Source organism: Orcinus orca, chromosome 11 (genome assembly GCF_937001465.1).
Source record: "Orcinus orca chromosome 11, mOrcOrc1.1, whole genome shotgun sequence".
NCBI lineage: Eukaryota > Metazoa > Chordata > Mammalia > Artiodactyla > Delphinidae > Orcinus > Orcinus orca.
Window position 1 is genome coordinate 11,465,853 of NC_064569.1, and position 23,409 is coordinate 11,489,261.

Consider the following 23,409-nt stretch of genomic DNA (forward strand, 5'->3'; position numbering starts at 1 on the left):
TGAGGCGGTTCCCTCTGGGTGTCGTTACAAAATGGATTCGAGGACCTGGGAAATGAAGGACCGGCCCTGACCCCCAGGATCCATACCGTATCTTGGTTCTGTTCCTTCTCATCTCTCAGCTGATCTATTTCAACAGTTTCTAATTCTCCTCCTGTCTTCTCTCTGACCTGTGCGTTCTCCCTTTTCAAAGACTCCAGTTTTCTAAAGGATAAAGGCTAATTTTTAGTTTTTTAAGGAACCTCCATACTGTTCCCCATAGTGGCTGTACCAATTTACATTCCCACCAACAGTGCAAGAGGGTTCCCTTTTCTCCACACCCTCTCCAGCATTTATTGTTTGTAGATTTTTTGATGTTGGACATTCTGACTGGTGTGAGGTTGATACCTCATTGTAGCTTTGATTTGCATTTCTCTAATAATTAGTGATGTTCAGCATCTTTTCATGTGCTTTTTTTGGCCATCTGTATGTCTTCTTTGGAGAAATATCTATTTAGGTCTTCTGCCCATTTTTTGATTGGGTTATTTGTTTTTTTGATATTGAGCTGCATGAGCTGTTGTGTATATTTTGGAAATTAATCCCTTGTCGGTTGCTTCGTTTGCAAATATTTTCTCCCATTCTGAGGGCTGATTTTTTGTTTTGCTTATGGTTTCCTTTGCTGTGCAAAAGCTTTTAAGTTTAATTAGGTCCCATTTGTTTATTTTTGTTTTTATTTCCATTACTCTAGTAGGTGGGTCAAAAAGGATCTTGCTGTGATTTATGTCAAAGAGTGTTCTGCCTATGTTTTCCCTGCCTATGTTTTCCTCTAAGAGTTTTATAGTGTCCAGTCTTACATTTAGGTCTTTAATCCATTTTGAATTTATTTTTGTGTGTGGTGTTAGGGAGTGTTCTAATTTCATTCTTTTACAAGTAGCTGTCCAGTTTTCCCAGCACCACTTATTGAAGAGAGTGTCTTTTCTCCATTTTATATTCTTGCCTCCTTTGCCGTAGATTAGGTGACCATAGGTTCATGGGTTTATCTCTGGACTTTGTATAAAGGCTAAACTGACTGCTCATCAGGATCCAAAGGCTGTATTTTCCTCTGACTACCTATCTTCCGTGTCACAGCCTTCTCTCTAGCTGTCTTGGGCTCATAGTTTCTCCTTCACACCATGGTCTTCATGCCTCTATTTGTTTGACCTTGTCCCCTTGTCAAATGGCTGAGCTCCTTTCTAGCCTGTAAACCTCCACGCAGACATCATCTTCTCTTTCATTCATTTAACAAATATTCAGTGAGGACTTCTTATGTGTGCTGAGCACTACGTTCAATGCAAGATGTTAGGACTTGCTAAGTGTCGGCAATGTGCTCAAGAATCCACAAAAATTATCTCAGTTAATTATCGTGACAACCCTGTGAAATTGCAAAGGTCTACACTCCCACATCGCAAAACTCTTGGGGGCCAGATGTGTTTCAGAACTCAGGGTTTTCCAGATTGTAGAACAGCAATGGTGTGTAAATTACAGATGATGTTGCAGTCTCTGTGGGGAGCCCCTCATAATCAAAGACATTGATAACTCTGTAGCCTGACGTATAAATTCTCTCCAGAGGAGAGGGAATAAATAGAGGCCATAAATAGTTCAAGTTAGTTTTTGCTGCCGAGTGAGTTCAGATCAGGTCATACTTGGCTACCACAAGTGAGCTAGGACAAAAGACAAAGGAACAAAGAACTTTCAGAGTTTTGAGATTTTGTAATTACGAATAAGTGACTAGGGACCTGTACCATTACTGTCAGGATTTACAGATGAAGAAAGTGAGGCTTGGACAGAGTGGATAAGATTTTGAGGAACAGATAGTCCAATCAAGGCAATGTGACTCCAAAACCAGTACTTCCAACGTCTGGGCTGTGACCCTGCCCTCCAGAACCGCCTTCTCTCATCCCTCCCACTGACGGCGTCACCACCAGGTTTGCTACACCAGAGCGCATCACTGCTGTTTGCTTTCTGGGCTCTAATAGCTTCTTTAGGTGCCTTGCTTCCCTATCAGACTGTGTGTTGGGGATTCTACATCCACGCTTTTCCAGTCCCTGGCCGGAGTAGCACTCCCATAAATAGTTGCTGAACTAAAATTTTACTTGGGAACCCAGCAGAGAAGGTAACACTGGAACCATAAGTAGTCATAAGATTGTGAATGCCTGGCTTCATCCCAGTCCACGCATAAAGGTAATCATGCCGTCACGTAAGAGTTTGAGGGGCAGGTTTTACATGTTGTGCTGAACCTGGTCATTCTTTTCCCTGTGTGACTAGCAACGGCATTCCCCTCCTTCCTTCCCCACCATATACTCCCCGCATCATACATTCACACAGCACATATTACCCATCACACACACACACACATCAGACTTCCAGACTTCTAGCATGAAGAAAATACCTGTCCGCAGAACATCGGTTTGTTCAGAATATTCTACATATGCAGGAATTTGCTCCACGATGTACAGAGTGCCTTTACCAAGGCTGTAGTTCAGATTTACCTTCTTCAGGTCCAGGACCATGTACTGATTGTTATACGTGCCTGAAATATCGGGAGACATGAAGACAGGGCATGGGTATGGCTTTACTGGTTAACTCCAGATCTAAACGTACGTACATGCCTAAAAGTTACTCTGCAGGGCCACTTACCAGAGTTGTATTTTGAAAAGACCTCTGCCCACTGCTTGCCTCCGTTTGCCATCATATTGGCCACCCGGACTCTTTGCCAGGCCAGGAGAGACTTGGGTACCACGTGCTGCAGTAGGGTTTTATTATACACGCTGTTTGTGGTCTGCAGCAATACCAAACCACTGCTGAGAAGGTAAAAGTCGTCCAGAGACTCCAAAAACCCTACAGGAAACACGAATATACAAATCAGCGTAACACATATGCAAAATACTGAGCCATCAGTGTTAGCACAGAGCTTCGTGTACACAGTGCATTTTGCAGTGGCTGTTATTATTATCCTCTCCCAGCTTTGGTTCCCCTCTGTGGCAGTTACTCAACTGCCGTTTCTAAAGGTGCCAGTGGACCTCCATCCCTGGATCTGCCATTGAAAATTTTTGATTTTATGATTTGGGATGACAAGAATACATTAACTCGGGACTATTCCAAGTTTCCAAAATGACGAACAGAGTAGATCCTCACTTGCTAGGATTTTCCAGGAAAACTTTTAATTAGGGGGAGATATTAGCAGGATTCATTGTTGGACAGTAAGAATACGGATGCCTTCTTTCTTTCTCCTTTTCTGTATTTTCCACATTTTATGTAATGAGTCTACTTAATTTTTTTAAGTAGAAAAAGTACATTTATAAAAGTGAACATGGTTTTGACACTCTGGGTCAATGTGTTTTACAAATGTTGGAAAATCAGCAGAGCCACAAGTCTTCTTTTTAAATAAATTTATTTTATTTGTTTTTATTTTTGGCTGTGTTGGGTCTTTGTTGCCGTGCGCGGGCTTTCTCTAGTTGCGGCGAGCGGGGGCTACTCTTGTTGCGGTGTGCGGGCTTCTCATTGCCATGACTTCTCTTGTTGCGGAGCACAGGCTCTAGGCACGTGGGCTTCAGTAGTTATGGCATGCGGGCTCAGTAGTTGTGGCTCGCAGGCTCTAGAGCGCAGGCTCAGTAGTTGTGGTGCACGGGCTTAGTTGCTCCGCGGCATGTGGGATCTTCCCAGACCAGGGCTTGAACCTGTGTCCCCTGCACTGGCAGGCGGATTCTTAACCACTGTGCCACCAGGGAAGCCCACAAGTCTTTTTAAAGGCCTATTGTGTGATTTATTTTGTGATGAGTGTGGTAGAGATCAAGGAATATCAGACACAGCTGTAACAACGAAAGAGGCTATATTGTCGTCAGTAACTAACAGTGATGGACAAACTGGCAGTGCTACATTAAGGTCAGAGAAGAGCCCAGGGAGAGTTAAAAGGAACCAGGGTGGTGAGCTCCTCCAGGGCTTCGCAAACTCCCACCATTTTTATACTACTTTATTATTTTTGCCATGTCTGATTACTACTTGTATTATGCTTTACTTAATATTTTTCCTTACATGAGCTCTCTTTTTAAACTTAAAATACTTAGCCTTATCACATAAAATAATATCCAAGGAACCATGGGTCTAATGTTTTGGGGGCTTTTTCCCCCCAAAACCAGTACATTTAAGCAAATACATTTCTATTAACATGCGAGAAAATACATTTTCAGGAAGTCCCTAATGTCACCTCACTAGAACTATGCATGTCATGCACTGAGCAACACCAATGGCGCTCCGAGAGGAGGCGATGGGATCTATCCAGGATCACAGAGCCAGCTCCTGGCAGACCTGGGCCTGGAATGCAGGTCCTTGATCCAGTCCAGGGCTCTTCTGCTAAGTCTGAACACCTATGCACAGCCTCCATGGCGCTCCCTCTTCTGGCTTAATGAAGGCTGGAAGAGGAGAGCTTCATGGAGGAAGTGGATCTGAGTCTTGAAGCTTGTGTGAGTGCTGACCAGGTAGAGAGCAGTGAGCATCACAGGTGGGAACAATACTATGCGTGAAGGTGCACAGCAGTAGATGTAGCACAGGAGAGTGCGTGTTCTGGGAAGCCGGGCAAAGACAGTCATTCATTCATTCACTCAACAAACAAGCTATTGTGCATTTACTCTAGACCTGACAGGGATAGGTGGGGTGGGCTAAAATAATGGGATCGCCTAAGACTTCAGAGCGAATATGCTGGGAGTCAGAAGGCCGGCCTTTTAGTTCCCTGCATCGCCACCAACAAATTTAGCACTTCTCTTGCCTCTCTGTTCCTTATTCCCTTCCTCTGATAACCTGGGACTATGTGATGTCATTCACCTCCAATTTTGAATTTTAATTCCTGGAAATTTCTGAGTAGGAAAGTTACATGATGAGAGCAGTGTACAACTAACTCACAATGAGCCTCCACGAGGCTGTCATTAGCCAATACAGAGATTTGCATAAATGACAGAAGGATGCACACTTCAGGTGGTGCAAAGCTTTATGAGGGGATGGCAGCCTTGAATGAAATTTTAATGGGCAACCCCTCTGAGAAGACACAGTCTAGACATAGGAGGCGTGATTGACAAGCAAAGTATGAGATGAATTTCAATGACTGTTTTCTTTTTTTTTTAATTTTATTTATTTATTTAGACTGCGTTGGGTTTCACTGCTGCACGCGGGCTTTCTCTAATTGCGGTGAGCAGGGGCTACTCTTCTTTGCGGTGCCCAGGCTTCTCACTGTGGTGGCTTCTCTTGTTGGGGAGCAAGGGCTCTAGGTGCCAGGGCTTCAGTACCTGTGGCTCGTGGGCTCTAGAGTGCAGGCTCAGTAGTTGCGGTGCACGGGCTTAGTTGCTCCGTGGCATGTGGGATCTTCCCGGACTAGGGCTCGAACCCGTGTCCCCTGCATTGGCAGGTGGATTCTTAACCACTGCGCCACCAGGGAAGTCCCTCAATGACTGTTCATTCAGCTCTTGGGCTGAGGTTGTTCTGCAGTGTTTGAACTGTACAGCCATACTTGGCAGCCTTGAGCAAACTCTGGTAAGGAATCTCCACAGGAGAGAACTCTGTATTTCTGGCGTGATAAACTTGCTAATTCACTCCTTATTGTAGCAGTCTCTATGGACACAAGAGGGCAGGCATTCTTTCATATGTGTGAGTGACTAATACTAACATGAAAGGAGCAGTCTTTCATTCAAGAGCAAGACTGTTTGTTGAAGACAAAAGAAATGTAGGCCACCCAGAGCTCTGAAACAAAGAAGATAAATTGTCTTACAGAAAACTTTAGTCAAGGAGTTTAATTCTATAGTTTAGAGTTTAAGATTAAAAAATGGAAAAGCCCCAGAGAGGGGACAAAGTCCTGGAACAGTGCATTATAAGAGAAACAAATGTTCCTTGACTGTGTAAAGTTGTATTCCTGCTCTTATCTGTCACTAGTAGCTTTGGAAGGCACACTCTTTTAGATCAGGGTAAAGTGAAACACTTCAGTATGAAAGCCAGCCAGCAAGTAACATTTCATAGTAACCTTCTTGCTAAATTTAATCAAGAAATAAGAGAACTCTTACCGTTAATAAAGCATCTTTCAGGACTTAAAAAATATGTAACCGCTTGAATTGTAAACATGAACAAGGACCACTTTCCTCTGATTCCATTTAGACCTATTGCTTAGTAAAACACAGAAAAGTTTACCCTTACGATCCTATCAAATATATTTAAAATGTGCCCATTTGGAAGAGTGACATCAACATCATGGGGGGTGTGAGACACTCCCTTTGTGTCTCCCCTTCAATCTACGACCAGTAAAACCAGTAAAACTTCCATGACTCAACAAAGGTTCCTCGGCCCAACACAGCAGCATGCTGGAGAGTTCCACACCTCTGTCATCTAAGGGACTGGACTGGAACACATAAAGTAGGTGGAACCAGAGGGACGGTGAAGGCAGTGCCGGCCATCTCCGTGCCCCAGGTGGCACTGTCAGCAACACCGGCAGCAGCAAGGAACCGACAACCCTGGAGACGGAAATAGTGACAAGGAGGGCACCAGGCGACACCTCTGACACGGACAGTGGAGGGTGGAAAGTGCCAGCTCTCAAAAATAACCAGCGCGGGTAAGAGAAACCAAAAACTTGTGCTATAGCGCCACCTACTGGGAAACAAAAGAAAGGCATCTAATTACTAACCTAGTGAATAGCTACAATCAAGTGAGGGAAAAAAAAAAAAAGCTTTACCTAAAGAAGAAACATGTTCACCACTTCAAATGCACTGGCAGAGGAGCACTCATCAAGCCCCATGAAGAACCACGGTAACACAGTACCACAAAAAGAAAATGACAGTCCTCCAGAAACCAAATTTAAAGTCACGGAATGTTGTGATCTGATAGAGAATTCAAAATAGCTGTCATGAAGATACTCAACCAGCTACAAGAAAACTTTGAAAGGCAGTTCAATGACCTCAGGAATGAAATGAATGAACAGAAGGAATACTTTACCAAAGAGACTGAAATTCAAAAAAAGCACCAAATAGGAATTCTGGAGCCGAAGAACTCAATAAATGAGATGAAGGATGCATTAGAAAGCACTGGAAATAGAGCAGACCACATGGAAGAGAGAATTAGTGAGCTTAAAGATTGAAATCTAGAAATGATACAGGGAGAAGAGGAGAGTGAATTAAGATCTAAAAAGTAAAGAAATCCTTTAGAACCATCTGACTCTTTTAGGAAGGGCATCATTAGGGTAATGGGTATCCCAGGAGGAAAAGGGAGAGTGAAGAGTGCAGAGGGTTTATTTAAAGAAATAATAGCTGAGGACTTCCCAAACCTGGGGAGGGAACTGGATGGACAAGTCCACAAAGCCAAGAGAACTTCTAATTACCTCAATACAAAAAGACCTTCTTCAAGACACGGTATATTAAAACTGTCAAAAGTCAATGACAAAGAAAGAATATTCTAAAGGCAGCCAGGGAAAAAAGGATGGTAACCTACAAAGGAATCCCCATCAGTCTATCAGCAGACTTCTCAGCAGAAACTCTGCAGGCCAGGAGAGAGTGGAAGGACATACTCGAAATACTGAAAGATAAAAACCATCACCCAAGAATACTCTATTTAGCAAAGTTATCCTTCAGATATGAAGGAGAAATAAAGACGTTCCCAGACGAACAAAAGCTGACTGAGCTCATCAACATTAGATGTGCCTTAAAAGAAACGTTGAAAGAAGCTCTTCTACCTGAAATGAAAAGGGAAAAGTACTGTACACAAAACTTTGAGTAAAATGGTAACTGGACAGACAGAATAAAAAAATTGCAACTTATTCTATATCAGAATAGGTTGTTAAAAACTTAATTACAGCATAAAGATTAAAGGGAAAAAAGCAGTAAAAATAACTCTAGCTACTTTAATTTAGTAACAAACAACACAAAAAGGAATAATTTAAGACGACAAAAATGTAAAAAGGGGAGAGGAAAAGGAAGAAACCCATGTAGGCAAATGAAGATAAGATACTATCAGCAGAAAAAGAACAATTTTATCCATGATAGGTTTCATACAAATCTCATGGTAACCACAAAACATAAATCTAGTGCAGAGAGAGGAAACATAAAAACAAGGGGAAATAGGGAAAAACATCATAGAAAACCACCATACTAAAATGGCAGACAGAAACACAAGGAAAAAGGAACAATGGAGGGAAGCAGTCGCATAGCACAGGGAGATCAGCTCAGGGCTTTGTGACCACCTAGAGGGGTGGGATAGGGAGGGTGGGAGGCAGACGCAAGAGGGAGGAGATATGCGGATATATGTATATGTATAGCTGATTCACTTTGTTATACAGCAAAAACTAACACACCATTGTAAAGCAATTATACTCCAATAAAGACCTTTAAAAAAAAAAAAAAAGGAACAATGGAGATACAGAGCGACCAGAAAATAAAAGATAAAATGGCAGTTCTAAGTCCTCATCTATCAACGATCACCTTAAATGTGAATGGATTGACTTTACCAATCAAAAGACACAGAATAACTGGATGGATTAGAAAATAAGACCCAACTATATGCTGCCTCCAGGAGACATATCTCAGCTTTAAAGAGAAACATAGGCTCAAAGTGAAGGAATGGAAGTTGATACTCCAAGCAAATGACAGCCAAAAGAAAGTGGGTGTAGCCATTCTCACATGGGAAAAAACAGACTTCAAGGCAAAAATGGTAGCAAGAGACAAAGATGGACATTAAGTAATGGTAGAGCAGACAATTCGTCAAGAAGACATAACAGTTATTAATATATACTGACCTAACATAGGAGCACAAAAATATATAAAGCAATTATTAACATACCTAAAGGGAGACAACAAAATAACAGTAGGTGATTTCAATACCCAACTTACATCAGTGAATAGATCATCTAGACAGAAAGTCAACAAGGTAACAGCAGCCTTAAATGAACCTTAGACCAGATTGATTTGATAGACATATATAAAACATTCTATCCAAATGCAGGCAAATACACGTTATTCTCAAGTGCACATGGAACATTCTCAGGGATAGACCATATGTTGGGATACAAAACAAGTCTCAATAAATTTAGGAAGATTAAAATCATATCAAGCATCTTTTCCAATCAAAACGGTGTGAAACTAGAGATCAACTACAAGAAGAAAGCCAGAAATATCACAAATATGTGGCAACTAGGCAACATGCTACTGAACAATTATTGGGTCAACAAAGATATCAAAGGAGAAATTTTTAAAAATTAGACACAAATGAAAATGGAAATATGGCTTACCAAAATCTATGGGATGAAGCAAAAGCAGTATCAAGAGGGAAGATTCTAGTAATACTGTAAATGGCAATATTTCTTTTTTATGGCTGAGTAACATTCCATCATATATGTGTGCGTGTGTGTGTGTGTGTGTGTATATATATATATATATATCCCACATCTTCTTTATCCATTTATCTGTTTATGGACACTTAGGTTGCTTCCATATCTTGATAATTGTAAATAATGCTGCTATGAACATTGGAGTGCATGTATATTTTCAACTTAGTGTTTTTGTTTTTTTTGATATATACCCAGTAATGGAATTGCTGGGTCATATAGTAGTTCTATTTCTAAGTTTTTAAGAAACCTCCATACTGTTTTCCACAGTGGCTGCACCAATTACATTCCCACCAACAATGTACAAGGGTTCCCTTTCTCCACATCCTCACCAACATTTGTCATTTGTGTTCTTTTTGATGATGCCATTCTGACAGGTGTGAGGTAATATCTCATTGTGGTTTTAATTGCATTTCTCTGATGATTGATGATTTTGAGCATCTTTTCATCTGCCTGTTGGCCATCTGTATGTCTTGTTGGAAAAACATCTATTCAAGTCTTCTGCCCATTTTTAATCAAGTTGGGTTTTTTTTTAATGTTGAGTTATATGCGCTGTTTATATATTTTGGATATTAACTCCTTATCAGTCACATCATTTGCAAATATTTTCTCCCATTCAGTAGGTTGTCTTTTCGTTTTGTCAGTGGTTTCCTTTGCTGTGCAAAAGTTTAATTCGGTTCCATTTGTTTATTTTTGCTTTTGTTTCCCTTCCCTGAGGAGACAGATCCAAAAAATATTGCTACAGTTTATGTCAAAGAGTGTCCTGCCTATGTTTTTTTCTAGTACTTTTATGGTTTCCAGTGTTACATTTAGGTCTTTAATCCATTTTGAGTTTATTTTTCTATATGGTGTTAGAGAATGTTCTAATTTCATTCTTTTGCATGTAGCTGTCAAGTTTTTCCAGCACCACTTATTAAAGAAACTGTCTTTTCTCCATTGTATATTCTTGCCTCCTTTGTTGTGGATTAACTGACCATCAGTGTGTGGGTTTATTTCTGGACTCTCTATTCTGTATCACTGATTCATGTATCTGTTTTTTTTGTGTGCCAATACCATACTGTTTTGATAACTGTAGCTTTGTAGTATAGTCCGAAGTCAGGGCACATGATTCCTCCAGCCCTGTTCTTCTTTCTCAAGATTATTTTGGCTATTCAGGGTCTTGTGTGTTTCCATACAAATTTTTGAATTATTTGTTCTGGTTCTGTGAAAAATACCTTTGGTATTTTGATAGGGATTACATTGAATCTGTAGATTGCCTTGGGTAGTATGGTCATTTCAATATTAATTCTTCCAATCCATGAACATGGTATATCTTTCCATGTGTTTGTGTGGTCTTCAATTTCTTTCATCAGTGTCATAGTTTTCTGAGTACAGGTCTTTTTATCTCCTTAGATAGGTTTATTCCTAGATATTTTATTCTTTTTGATGCTATTGTACATGGAACTGTTCCCTTAATTTCTCTTTCTGACAGTTTGTTGTTAGTGTATAGAAATACAACAGATTTCTGTATATGAATTTTGCATCCTGCAACTTTATCAAATTCACTGTTGAGCTCTAGTAGTTTTTTAGTAGCATCTTTATAATTTTCTGTGTATAATATCATGCCATCTGCAAACAGTGACAATTTTACTTCTTCCTTTCCAATTTGGATTCCTTTTATTTATTTTTCTTGTCTGATTGCTGTGGCTAGGACTTCCAATATTATGTTGACTAAAAGTGGTAAGAGTGGGCATCCTTGTCTTGTTCCTGATCTTAGAGGACATGCTTTCAGCTTTTCACCATTGAATATGATGTTAGCTGTGGGTTTGTCATATATGGCCCTTATTATGTTGAGGTATGTTCCCTCTATGCCCACTTTCTGGAGGGTTTTTATCATAATGGATGTTGAATTTTGTCAAAAGCTTTTTCTGCATCCACTCTTGCCACTCTTATTCAACATAATATTGCAAGCCCTAGCCAGATCAATTAAACAAGGAAAAGAAATAAAAGGCATCCAAAATGGAAAGGAAGAAGTAAAACTGTCACTGTTTGCAGATGACATGATACTGTGTATAGAAAACCCTAAAGACATCACCTAAAAACGATTAGAAATAATAAATGAATACAGTCAAGTTTCAGGGTACTAAATCAGTATACAGAAATCTGTTGTGCAGAAAGAGAAATTAAGAAATCAATTCCATTTATAATTGCATCAAAAAGAAAATCCCTAAGAATAAATTCAAGCATGGAGATGAAAGACGTGAACACTGAAAACTATAAGACATTGTTGAAAGAAGTTGAAGATGACACAAATGTAAAGATATTCTGTGCTCATTGACTGAAAGAATTAACATTATTAAAATGTCCATATTACTTAAAGCAATCTATGGATTCAGTACACTCCTTATCAAAATTCCAATGACATTTTTCACAGAAATGGAACAAAAATCCTAAAATTTATATGGAACTACAAAAGACCCCAGATAGCCAAAACAATTCTGAGAAAAAAGAACAAAACTGGGGGTGTCACACTCCTTGATTTCGCATGATATTGGCAGAAAAACACAGAGATCAATGGAATAGAATTGAGAGCCCAGAAATAAACTCACATATACATGGACAATCAATTTATGACAAAGGAACAAACAACATACAATGGAGAAAGTATAGTCTGTTTAACAAATGGTGTTGGGAAAACTGGACAGCCACATGCAAAAGAATGAAACTAGACCACTATCTTACATTATACACAAAAATCAACTCACAATGGATTAAGGACTTGAATGTAAGATCTGAAACCATAAAACTCCTAGAAGAAAACATAGGCAAGATGCTCTTTGATATTGGTTTTAGCAATATCTTTCTGAATATGTCCTCAGGAAAGAGGAACAAAACCAAAAATAAACACATGGGACCTCATCAAACTAAAAAGGTTCTTCACAGCAAAAGAAACCGTTAACAAATTGAAAAGACAACCTACCAAATGAGGGAAGATATTTGCAAATCATATATCAAATGACAGGTTAATGTCCAAAATATATAAAGAACTCATACAACTTAACAACAGGAAAACAAACAACCCAATTTAAAAGTGGGCAGAGAAGCTAAAAAAGACATTTTTCCAAAGACATACAGATGGCCAACAGGCACATACAAAGAAGTTCAACATCACTCTTATTAGGGAAATGCAAATCAAAGTCACAATGAGATATCACCTCATGCCTGTCAGAATCACAATGAGGTATCACCTCATGCCTGTCAGAATGGTTCTCTCCTTCCAGAGTGATGGAGAGAACGTGGAGAAAAGGGAACCCTCATACACTGTTGGTGGGAAGGTAAAGTGGTGCAGCCACAGTGGAAAACAATATGGAAGTTCCTCAAAAAATTAAGAATAGAACTAACATATGACCCAGCTATTCCACTTCTGGGTATTTATTGAAAGAATATGAAAACACTAATTGGAAAAAGATATATGCGGCCCTATGCTCACTGCAGCATTCTTTACAAATAGCTAACATATGGGGCTTCCTTGGTGGTGCAGTGGTTGAGAGTCTGCCTGCTGATGCAGGGGACGTGGGTTCGTGCCCCGGTCCGGGAGGATCCCACATGCTGCAGAGCGGCTGGGCCCATGAGCCATGGCTGCTGGGCCTGCGCGTCCGGAGCCTGTGCTCCTCAACAGGAGAGGCCACAACAGTGAGAGGCCTGCGTACCAGCAAAAAAAAAAAAAAAAAAAAAAAAGCTAACATATGGAAACAACTTAAGTGCCCCATAGACACATGAATGGATAAAGAAGATGTGGTGTGTGTGTGTATGATGGAATACTACTAAGCCATAAAAAGATGAAATCTTGCCATTTGTGACAGCATGGGTGGGCCTAGAATGTATTATGCTAAGTGAAGTAAGTCAGATGGAGAAAGACAAATATCATATGATTTCACTCATATGTGGAATACAAAAATAAATGAACAAACCAAACAAAAACAAACACATAGATACAGTGAACAGAGCAGCAGTTACCAGAGGGGAAGGGTGGCAGGGGGATGGCAAAATGGATACAGGGGGTCAACTGCATGGTGAGGAATGGAAGCTAGACCTTTGGGAATGAGCATGCTGCAGTATATAGAGAAGTCGAAACATAATATGTAGGTACACAAAAAACTTATACCATGTTATAAACCATTAAAAAATAAAATAAAAAACTTAAAATGTGCTTATTTGCATATCACATGCATTAGCTGCTCCAAACCTCTGAAGACCACACACATTCCTTCCTTCCAAAAGAGTAGATTCAGTGTTGACAAAGGACATAAATGACATACAACTCAGGGTCAGGAGTGTGGATCATGATTGTAAAAATAGCTGTGCTGCATTTCCTCACCCCTCCTTCTATCCATACTCAGCAGCGGGACTTTGCAACATCTCCCAGAAAGAGGCATTGTCTGTTTCCCCATCTCTTAGATCTGAGCTGGATCCGGAACTCGCTTCGGCTAACAAAAGGCGCCAGTTCTGAGTCTAGGCTTCAGGAGACCTTGCACACTTCTTCTCACCTCTTGTAACCCTGTTACAGCAGTGTAAACCAGCCCAATCTAATTTAGTCTCTGGGATGGGAGACCACGTGCAGGAGGGCCAGCCTCTAGCTGGCCAGTCCCCCAAAGTGCTACAGAGTTCATCCAAGGTCAGCAGAGCTGCACACCCAACCCCAGCCAACCTCAGATGCACGATGTGCCCAGCGGAGACACCAGAAAGAACCATTTAGCTGACGTGTGGACTCAAAAGCAATAATAATCACGTTTCCAGCACAAAATTTGGAGGTTCAGCAGTAGCTAATATAATAATAGTAATCCAATTATACAACGTATTTTGTTTTGAAATGTCTTACTGCCATTTGATTTTTTAAAATTTTTAATTTTATTTTGATTCTTTTCTCTCTTTTTTTAAAAAAATTATTTATTTATTTCTGGCTGCGCTGGGTCCTCACTGCTGCCGCGGGCTTTCTCCAGTTGCAGAGAGCGGGAGCTACTCTTCGTTGCGGTGCGCGGTCTTCTCACTGCGGCGGCTTCTCTTGTTGCGGAGCACGGGCTCTAGGTGCGCAGGCTCAGTAGTTGTGGCACGCAGGCTCCATAGCTGTGGCTCGCAGGCTCTAGAGCACAGGCTCAGTAGTTGTGGCGCATGGGCTTAGTCACTCCGTGGCATGTGAGATCTTCCCGGACCAGGGCTCGAACCCATGTCTCCTGCATTGGCAGGCAGATTCTTAACCACTGCGGCACCAGGGAAGCCCTGCCATTTGATTTTAACACAGATGGATGTGACACTTTGGGAACTCTTTTCTTTCTTTTTTTTTTTTTAAAAAGAGAAAAAACAGGGGCTTCCCTGGTGGCGCAGTGGTTGAGAGTCCGCCTGCCGATGCAGGGGACACGGGTTCGTGCTCCAGTCTGGGAAGATCCCACATGCCGCGGAGCGGCTGGGCCCGTGAGCCATGGCCGCTGAGCCTGCGCGTCCGGAGTCTGTGCTCCGCAACGGGAGAGGCCACAACAGTGAAAGGCCCGCGTACCGCAAAAAAAAAAAAAAAGAGAGAGAAAAAACAAAGTAACATCTTGGCGCCATACTCAGCCTTTCTGCTCAGCTTTTTCCCACAGCTGAAGAGGAACTGTATCACTTCTCAGACCTGTGAAAAGCACCCACCTATGCTGGGCTGTCTGATTTCTCTAAGCCAGTCTGACAGTCAATAAATTTTTATTAAACACTTACTGTATCTCAAGCACTGTGCAATGGGTCTCAGCCCAGAGACTGTATCAGAATTCCCTCAGGAGCTTCTTCAAAAGGCATATGCCCAGACTGCCCTCTCTGCCCACCTCTGCTCCCCTCTGAGTCTCCACCAGAACTCCTATGTAAGGTTACTGTCTACAGCTGGAAAGTCTTCCGCTTCCTGCCTAAGAAAAGGCAGCCTGTGCTCTCCTTGTTATCCCAGGACATGAAATCCTCCAGCCGTTTATTCTGTCTACTCTGCAATGGACTCAGTCTTCCTACCTTCCAGAATGGCATTCATTTACTTCTCTTCCTGCCAAGGTCCTAACTGGAACCAATCAATTTCCCCTTCACTTTACAGTAATTATTCTTCTATCAAGTATGTATTTTTTTTAGCAGATTTCTGCTTAATCCTGCAATAGGCAGGTGATCAATGAAGGATTCATACTATTAGATATTCAAGCACATGAAGCCATACTCGGGAGTTTGAATACCCTGCAGTGGCCCAAATAAAAGAATTAGTGTAATTCTAATTCTAAGATAATAATAATAATCTCTTAAAGACTATAGAAAGTAATTATGAAGAGGTAGCTTACATTTAACCAATATTCTGTTATTATCCACATAAAATTGTTTTTCTTCAATAATAAATTATTTTAGGTTATATTATTTGCTTGTTTACTGTTTCCTTTTCCATCTATCCCATAGCATGTAAGTTCCACCAGGGCAGGAACTTTTTCTGTCTTGTTCACTCTAGCACCAGAAAAGGATTTGACACATAGTAGGTGCTCAATAAATAACCATTAAATCCAAGGAAGAAAGAGATGGTGGTCACTAACATTCACTGTGTACCTACGACACACCAGAAACCCCGCTTTAGAAGGATGGATACTATCATTTGATCTTCACAAAAAGAGCACTTAGATGAGCTAATTTAAAAAATATTTAGCTATTTAAAGCTAATAAACAGCATTGTCAGGAATAAATTTAGGACTGAACCTCAACACATGCCTTTTCCACTACAACATACGCCTGACAGATGTGAGGGAAACAGATAGGTAGTCATGGCAAACAGTGACAACACTTCTACACAATAGAGCAAATGCATTCAAAGCAATTGGGAAGAGAGTGAATCATGGGGGGTTGCATGTTTAGACAGGGTGGAGTTGGGGAAAATCACCTTATGACCAGTGAGTCAAGAAAAGTGTGGAAAATAAGGTGGGATTTCTGGAAAGATAGAAGGCAGGAAGCTTCCTTAGCTAGGTGGGGAAAGATGTTCAAGACAGCTGTGGCCTGGCAGAAGTCATCAATATCCTGGGATGGTGCCAAAGAGGAATACAAAACAAAAGGAAGGTATTGATACTTAGGAAAGCAGAAATGAAGTGCTACAAAATCTATCTATGGTCCTTTGGAATGGGTGCCCTAGTTCTACTTTTATTTCTTCTCCTCCTTTGGTTCTACTTTTTAAAGGCAGAAGATATGAATCTTGGCATGTGTTAAATCACAGATTGTTTGTATATATTTCAGCCTTATGATCAAAGGATCTAAGATAAAAGAGGTAACATGAAATTAATAAAAGTAATTATACAATTACATTAAAAATGTTTACAACTACAGAGGCAATTTAATAACACATGAAAGTAATAACATTATGGATTATGAAGGAGATTTGACTACATTTTCTTGGGGCTTTGAGACTATTCTTTTATCTCCCTGTGCACCTACTTTCAAGTATTTGAACTTCAAACAGGAGAAGGCTGAGCAAAGTCATGGCTACCCAGACCAGAAAGACTGCCAGAGTCTGAAAGGATGGGCTTGGACCCAATATGTTAGAATCGCCTAGGGTGCTTGTTACAAATGCACCAGCCCCGATCAACTAAATAAGAATTCTTATGGATGGCACTTTAGAATCTGCATTTTTAGCAAGCTCCAGAGGAAATTTTAAGGGGTATGTACATGTGTGTGGGAGGTGATGGGATGCCCAGATGTGATGCAAAGTAGGAACACATGCATGCTTGGTGAAATACACTAAGTGTGTTCCAGAGAGCTCCACTTACAGATAGTTAAGCATGAAGCCTCAGCCTCACAGGCATCATCATTATTTACTGTAATCCTCAATTAAAACACTTTGTTCCCACACAAAAGCTCCACCCACCTGGCATCCCAGGAGGTCCTTTGAGTTCATCCCAGGAGGTCCTTTGAGTTCATGGCTCTTTTAGTTTTAGCCATTTAACTTAGATACAAACAGAACCATTTCTGAAAACGAACACTGGGTATTTTATAGTCAGATACGTCGTGTTTGAACCCCAGTGCCCAACTCCTGAGCTGGGTATTTAACTTCCCTGAACCTGTTTCTTTATTTGAAAAATGCTGATACAATACCCTCCTTGTTAGGTTTTTATGAAAATTAAGTGACATGATACACACCAAATGTGTATTATGCATACACAGAGTGTCAGTTATAATGCCAGGCACATAAATAGAAGCTAAACAAACATTACTTCTTTTCTTTTTATTTCAATAACAAGTTAAGCACAAACGATTTTAAGGTAACTTACTTAAATCTTGGGTGCTGCCCAATTCCCATAAAACTAGCTGGGCCCTATTCATGTCATTCATAGTCAGGGTGGCTGCAAAGGATTGGCTTCAAGGTCCAATCCCTGTGCTGAACATACAGGTTTGCATCTGAGATGCCTTGATACCAATTCATGAACATCTCGGACTCTTCTTTTCAAATCAAGGGTATAAAAGGGAGGGCAGGATGAAGAGAAAACAATGAGCTTGTGATATGTTGATAGATGATGCTCTCTCAGGCAGCCCCTCCTCCACCTCTCACTGCATTTCCCGTCTTTCTTTCTCCAGTTTCCACCTGTCCACATCAGAAGGGGTTATCTGTAATCTGTCTGCCTGTTTCCTTTCTTTTTTCTTCCCATTATCTTTTCCTCCTTCCTTCCTTTTCTCCTTCCTTGCATAAATATTTGTTCAGTGATTACAACGTGCAAGGCTCTCTGCTGGCCCTGAGGATGCAGACATGAATACAGAACGTGGGCTCTGAAGAAACTGCACAAGGCACCGAGGAAGCTGAAAGGAGGGGTAGCTGACTCAGCCTGAAAATTAGCAAAGGCTTCGACCAGGAGCTCTTGTGATACTTTTGTTAACATGGAAAACATTTGGGTAAAACGCATTAAAAGGCAATAAAAATGCTCATACCAAGGGTGAGTATTCCAGTGGCAGCACAAAGAAATTTGATGATTTCTCCCACAAGTAAAAAGGATAAACACTGTATAAAATTATATAAAATAACTAGTTGAAGGTACCAGAAAATGACCAAAGGCAGGGAAAAACTGAGCAGTGATCCTATTAGTTAAGAATATGAGTACGGGGACTTCCTTGGTTGTCCAGTGGCTGAGACTCCACGCCTCCACTGCAGGGGCCACAGGTTCAATCCTGGTGGGGGAACTAAGATCCCACATGCTGCACAGTGCGGCAAAACAAACAAACAAAAATTTTTTTAAAAAAGAATATGAGTATGTGGCTTCATTGCTTGAGTGCATTCCTTAATCCCCCACTGCCAGCTCTGGTGGTGGGGAACTGCAGCCATAGTGACTTGAGATGGCATTCAAAGTTCAGTGCTGTAGATATCTGAGAATTTAAGGGGGAATTTTTTTTTTTTTTTTTTTTTTTGGCTGCATCACGCAGTATATGGGATCTTAGTTCCCGGACCAGGGATCGAACCCATGCCCCCTGCAGTGGAAGCAGGGAGTCTTAAGCACTGGACCACCAGGAAAGTCCCAAAGGGGGAAATTTTGAAAGCAAGAGAGAAGTATAGAAGAGCAGAGATCCAAAATCTGAACATAAGTTCTGCCTAGTTTCCTGGCTGACCACTAACTATGCAAGGATGTGAGAGATGCCAAAGAGCTTGGGATAAAACCAGAAAGAATTGAGAGATTTACCCTTGTAAGACCAAATTCTTACTGGTGAGATATACAAATCTGCTGCAACTTTGACAGAGGGTGCTCTGCTCCGAGCTCATATACAGCTCAGACTGCTCCAGCTATCAAAGGGCAAAATCCAAAGCTGGAAGAACAAGTGGAAATTTAGAGAAAACCTTAGAAACAAGAAAACCACAGAGAGAGTTAGCTCTAAAATCTCAGCTAGTCCCTGCCAAAACCTTTGGCTCTCTATTAAACTACACTGATTAAACACAAAGTAAGTAGAGAAAAAGAAAATCATAAAGATAAGAATGAAAATCAATGAGGAAGAAAAATAGACAATAGGAAACAAATCAATGAAAAGAAAATCTGGTTATTGGAAAATATCAATAAAATTTATACACCTCTAGCTAGACAGATAAAGAAAAAATGACATAATACCATGAATGATTAAAGGTACTTAGCTACAGATCCTACCAACATTAAAAAGTAAATAAAAATATTATAAATAACTTTATATCAATAAACATGATAAATTAGAGTCAATGGGCAAATTCCTTGAAAGACACAAATTTTCAAAACTGACTCAAGAAAAATTAGAAAACCTGAATAGACCTATATTAATGAAAGAAATTGAACTCATAGTTAAAAACTTTCCAACAGATAAAATTCCATGTCTAGATGGCTTAGTCAATGAATTCTTTAAAACATTTAAAGAAAAAAATAATTGCAGTCCTACACAAACTCTTTCAGAAAACATAGAAGGAAAAAATAATTCTAAACTCAGTTTATAAGAACAAGCTTACCAATACCAAAACAATTAAAAGAAAAGGAAGCCACAGTCCAATATGTTTCATGAATACTAGATGAAAAAATCCTTAACAAAATATTAGTATGTTGAATAAAAAATAAATAAAAAAGAATAATATATTATGATTAAGTGGGGTTAATCCCAGGAATGCCAAGTTGATTTAATATCTGAAAATTAATCAGTGGAACTCACCATATTAATACAGGATGAATATCATATGATCATAGATAGAAGCTGAGAACTGCACAAAATGCAGCACTCATTCATGATAAAAACATTAAGCAAAGTAGGAAGAGATGGGATCTTCTTTAACCTTATAAAGGGTATCCAGAAAACCTACAATTAACATCATAGTTAATGGTGAATGACTGAATACTTTTCCCTTTAAGATCAGGAACAAGGGAAAGATTTCCATGCCACTTCTAGTCTACGGTGTCCTGGAGGTCTTATCCAGTACATTCATGAAAGAAAACAAAGACATACAAGGTAAGAGAGAAGTAATACTGTCTTTATGCAAAGATGGCCTGATTATGTATCTAGAAAAATCCCAAGAAATCTACAAAAAAGCTATTAGATTGATACATTAACTTAGAGAACAATATACAAAAAAATATATTTCTATATTGTGGTGGTGTTTAACTTTCCACAAATTCCTTGACAATTTTCCCTTTAAATGATAGATTCTAATTTCCTTTTCTTGAATGTGGGCTGATCAAAATAACTTCCTTCTAACAAATAGAATGTGGTGGAAGTGAGAGTATATGACTTCTGAGACTAGGTCATAATAGGTATTGCTGTCTCTGCCGTGTTCTTTCAGATCACTTGGTCTGGGGGAAACCAGGAATCCTGTCCTGAGGATACTTGAGCAGTCCTGTGAAGAGGCCCATGGAGGGGAATCAATTTCCCAGCACCATCTTCATGACCATGGAAGTGAGTCACCTTGGAAGTACATCCTTTAGCTTTAGTTAAGTTACCAGAGATTTCAGCCCCTCAGTCTCTGAGTCTTCAGCTAAAACTCCAGATATAGTGAAGTAGAGACAAGCTCTCCTCACTGGGCCCTATCTAAGTTCCTTATCCATAGAGACTATGAGATACTAAATGGTTATTGTCATTTCAAGTCACTAATTTTGGGGGTGATTTGTTACGTAGCGATAGATAACTAATGCATATATACAAGCAATGAACAATTGGAAAAAGGAATAAAAAATTGATTCTGATTACAGTAGCATCAAAAATCATTTAGGATTCAAATTAATTTAAGGTATGTAAGACCCATATACTAAAAACTACAAAACATCGCTCAAATTAAAGAAGATCTAAATAAATAGAGAAACAATATTTGTGGGTTGGAAGACTCAGTATTACTGACAGGTTGATTATCTCTGATTGACTTAAACCTTCAATGCAATGGAAATCAGTAGATCTTTTTCTTGACATGAACAAATTTTATTTATTTTTATTTTTTAATACAATTTCTAAAGGTCACATTCCACTTACAGTTATTACAAAATATTGGCTATATTCCCCATGTTGTACAATACATCCTTGTAGCCTATCTTATACCCAATAGTCTGTACCTCCCATTCCCCCTACCCTATAAACCCCTCCCCCACCTCTCCACTGGTAACCACTAGTTTGTTCTCTATATCTGTGAGTCTGCTTCTTTTTTGTTAAATTCAGTAGTTTGTTGTATTTTTTAGATTCCACATAAGTGATATCACATAGTATTTGTCTTTCTCTGTCTGACATAAGTGAAATAATTAACTTAGTGTTAACGCCCTCCAAGTCCATCCATGTTGCTGCAAATGGCAAGATTTCATTCTTTATTATGGCTGAGTAATATTCCATTGTATATATATACCACATCTTCTTTATTCATTCATCTGTTGATGGACACTTAGGGTGCTTCCATGTCTTGGCTATTGTAAATAATGCTGCTATGAACATTGGGGTGCATGTATCTTTTCAAGTTAGTGTCATTGTTCTTTTCAGATATATACCCAGGAGTGGAATTCCTGGGTCATATGGTAGTTGTATTTTTAGTTTTCTGAGAAACTTCCATAACGTTTTCCACAGTAGCTGCAGCAATTTACATTCCCACCAACAGTGTACGAGGGTTCCCTTTCTCAACACCCTTGCCAACATTTGTTATTTGTGTTCTTTTTGATGGTAAGGAGATCTCTGCACTGCAGTGTTCATGCAGTGGTAATGCCCACCTTTTCAATGCCGTCATTCCCTATGGGATTCTTGACTGCATAGCCAAATCAAGAGTTGTCTGTATACAGTATCCTGGCAGAGGACTAGCCAGGGCTTTTATCTTTCTTTGCCCTATCACCTCTTAGGTAAAACAGACCACGGCTATTCAAAACCTTCTTTTTTTGCTTCAATAATACAGGGCCACCTTTCTTAAGAGTATTCAGAGCTTCAGGCAAGTAATTTTTGCAGGGCCCCTGCCTAAATAAACAATTGGATTAAGAAATAGATGACAAAATTCAAGGGCCCATGTGAAGTGTAGGGATTTACTAATGAAGATTTAGAATAATGAGTAGAGAAACATACTAATGTATTTGTCTATCATCCAATCAGTGTATGTGAAGATGCTTTGTAATGTCCAGGTACCACCTCTTTGTATTCTTTATAGTCCGATACATTATTTCTGGAAAATTTTATATCTCCCTTCATGAGAAAAAAGCAGCAATACTATTATTACTCTCAAAGCCATGACTCTTTGTAACCTGTTTGCACTGAAACAACATAGATTTCTTTGCCTCTGCAGTTCCTTAACACCATTTACTTAATGACTCTGCAACGTTTATCATGTCGCCTGTGAATACTGAATTCTAATGACTGTCTCAGAAATCATTACTGTGCTTTGTTAATCATGACCACAATGGCAAGTCTTACCCACAGTATTAAGAAAAATGTAAATGATAATTCTTTTCCTGGTCATTAATTACATTCAGAATTTTATAGAGTAAACATACATCAACGTATTTCCAACTTTTGTCTGTCTTCTCTCAGACTTCTTATGCTATAATCAGTGCTCTCCTAGAATGTGATCTCTATCCATGCTGCCTATACCCCTACCTTTGATACACTCCCACCTGTGGGTAGGAGAGGTGAGAAGCCTGAGGCAAGAGGCAGAAGAGCAGTCTCAGCTGCTCCACAGAATATCCATCCAACTTGTAACCGACTCGTGAAAGCAGGAAGTCACCTCATCAGCTGGAGGCATGAGATCTGTTACAAAGGCCTGGTTGTGTTAGAAAGCAAGGTACGCGGGCCTCTCACTATTGTGGCCTCTCCCGTTGCGGAGCACAGGCTCTGGACGTGCAGGCTCAGCGGCCATGGCTCACGGGCCCAGCCGCTCCGCGGCATGTGGGATCTTCCTGGACCGGGGCACAAACCCGTGTTCCCTGCATCGGCAGGCGGACTCTCAACCACTGCACCATCAGGGAAGCCCGAAAGCAAGGTTTTTAAAGCCCTTTTAGGGGCCAGGGCCAGCCCTCCCCACAGCACTGCTGAACACGTGGTGCAGAGCCTGCAGGGGGTGCCGTGACTGCCACAGGGGTCAGTGGGGGAGC

At 40.2% G+C, this 23,409-nt stretch overlaps 1 protein-coding gene across 1 annotated transcript in view; it reads right to left on the reverse strand.

Annotated features, from left to right (window-relative positions):
• Nucleotides 1-23,409, reverse strand: part of PLBD1 (phospholipase B domain containing 1) — a 68,253-nt gene that overhangs the window by 5,198 nt on the left and 39,646 nt on the right. Inside the window, exons 7-8 of the mRNA XM_049693873.1 lie at nt 2,653-2,853; nt 2,405-2,545 (exon numbers count right to left, since the gene is read on the reverse strand). Coding sequence (XP_049549830.1) covers nt 2,405-2,545; nt 2,653-2,853 — 342 coding nt within the window. The remainder of the gene's footprint in view (nt 1-2,404; nt 2,546-2,652; nt 2,854-23,409) is intronic.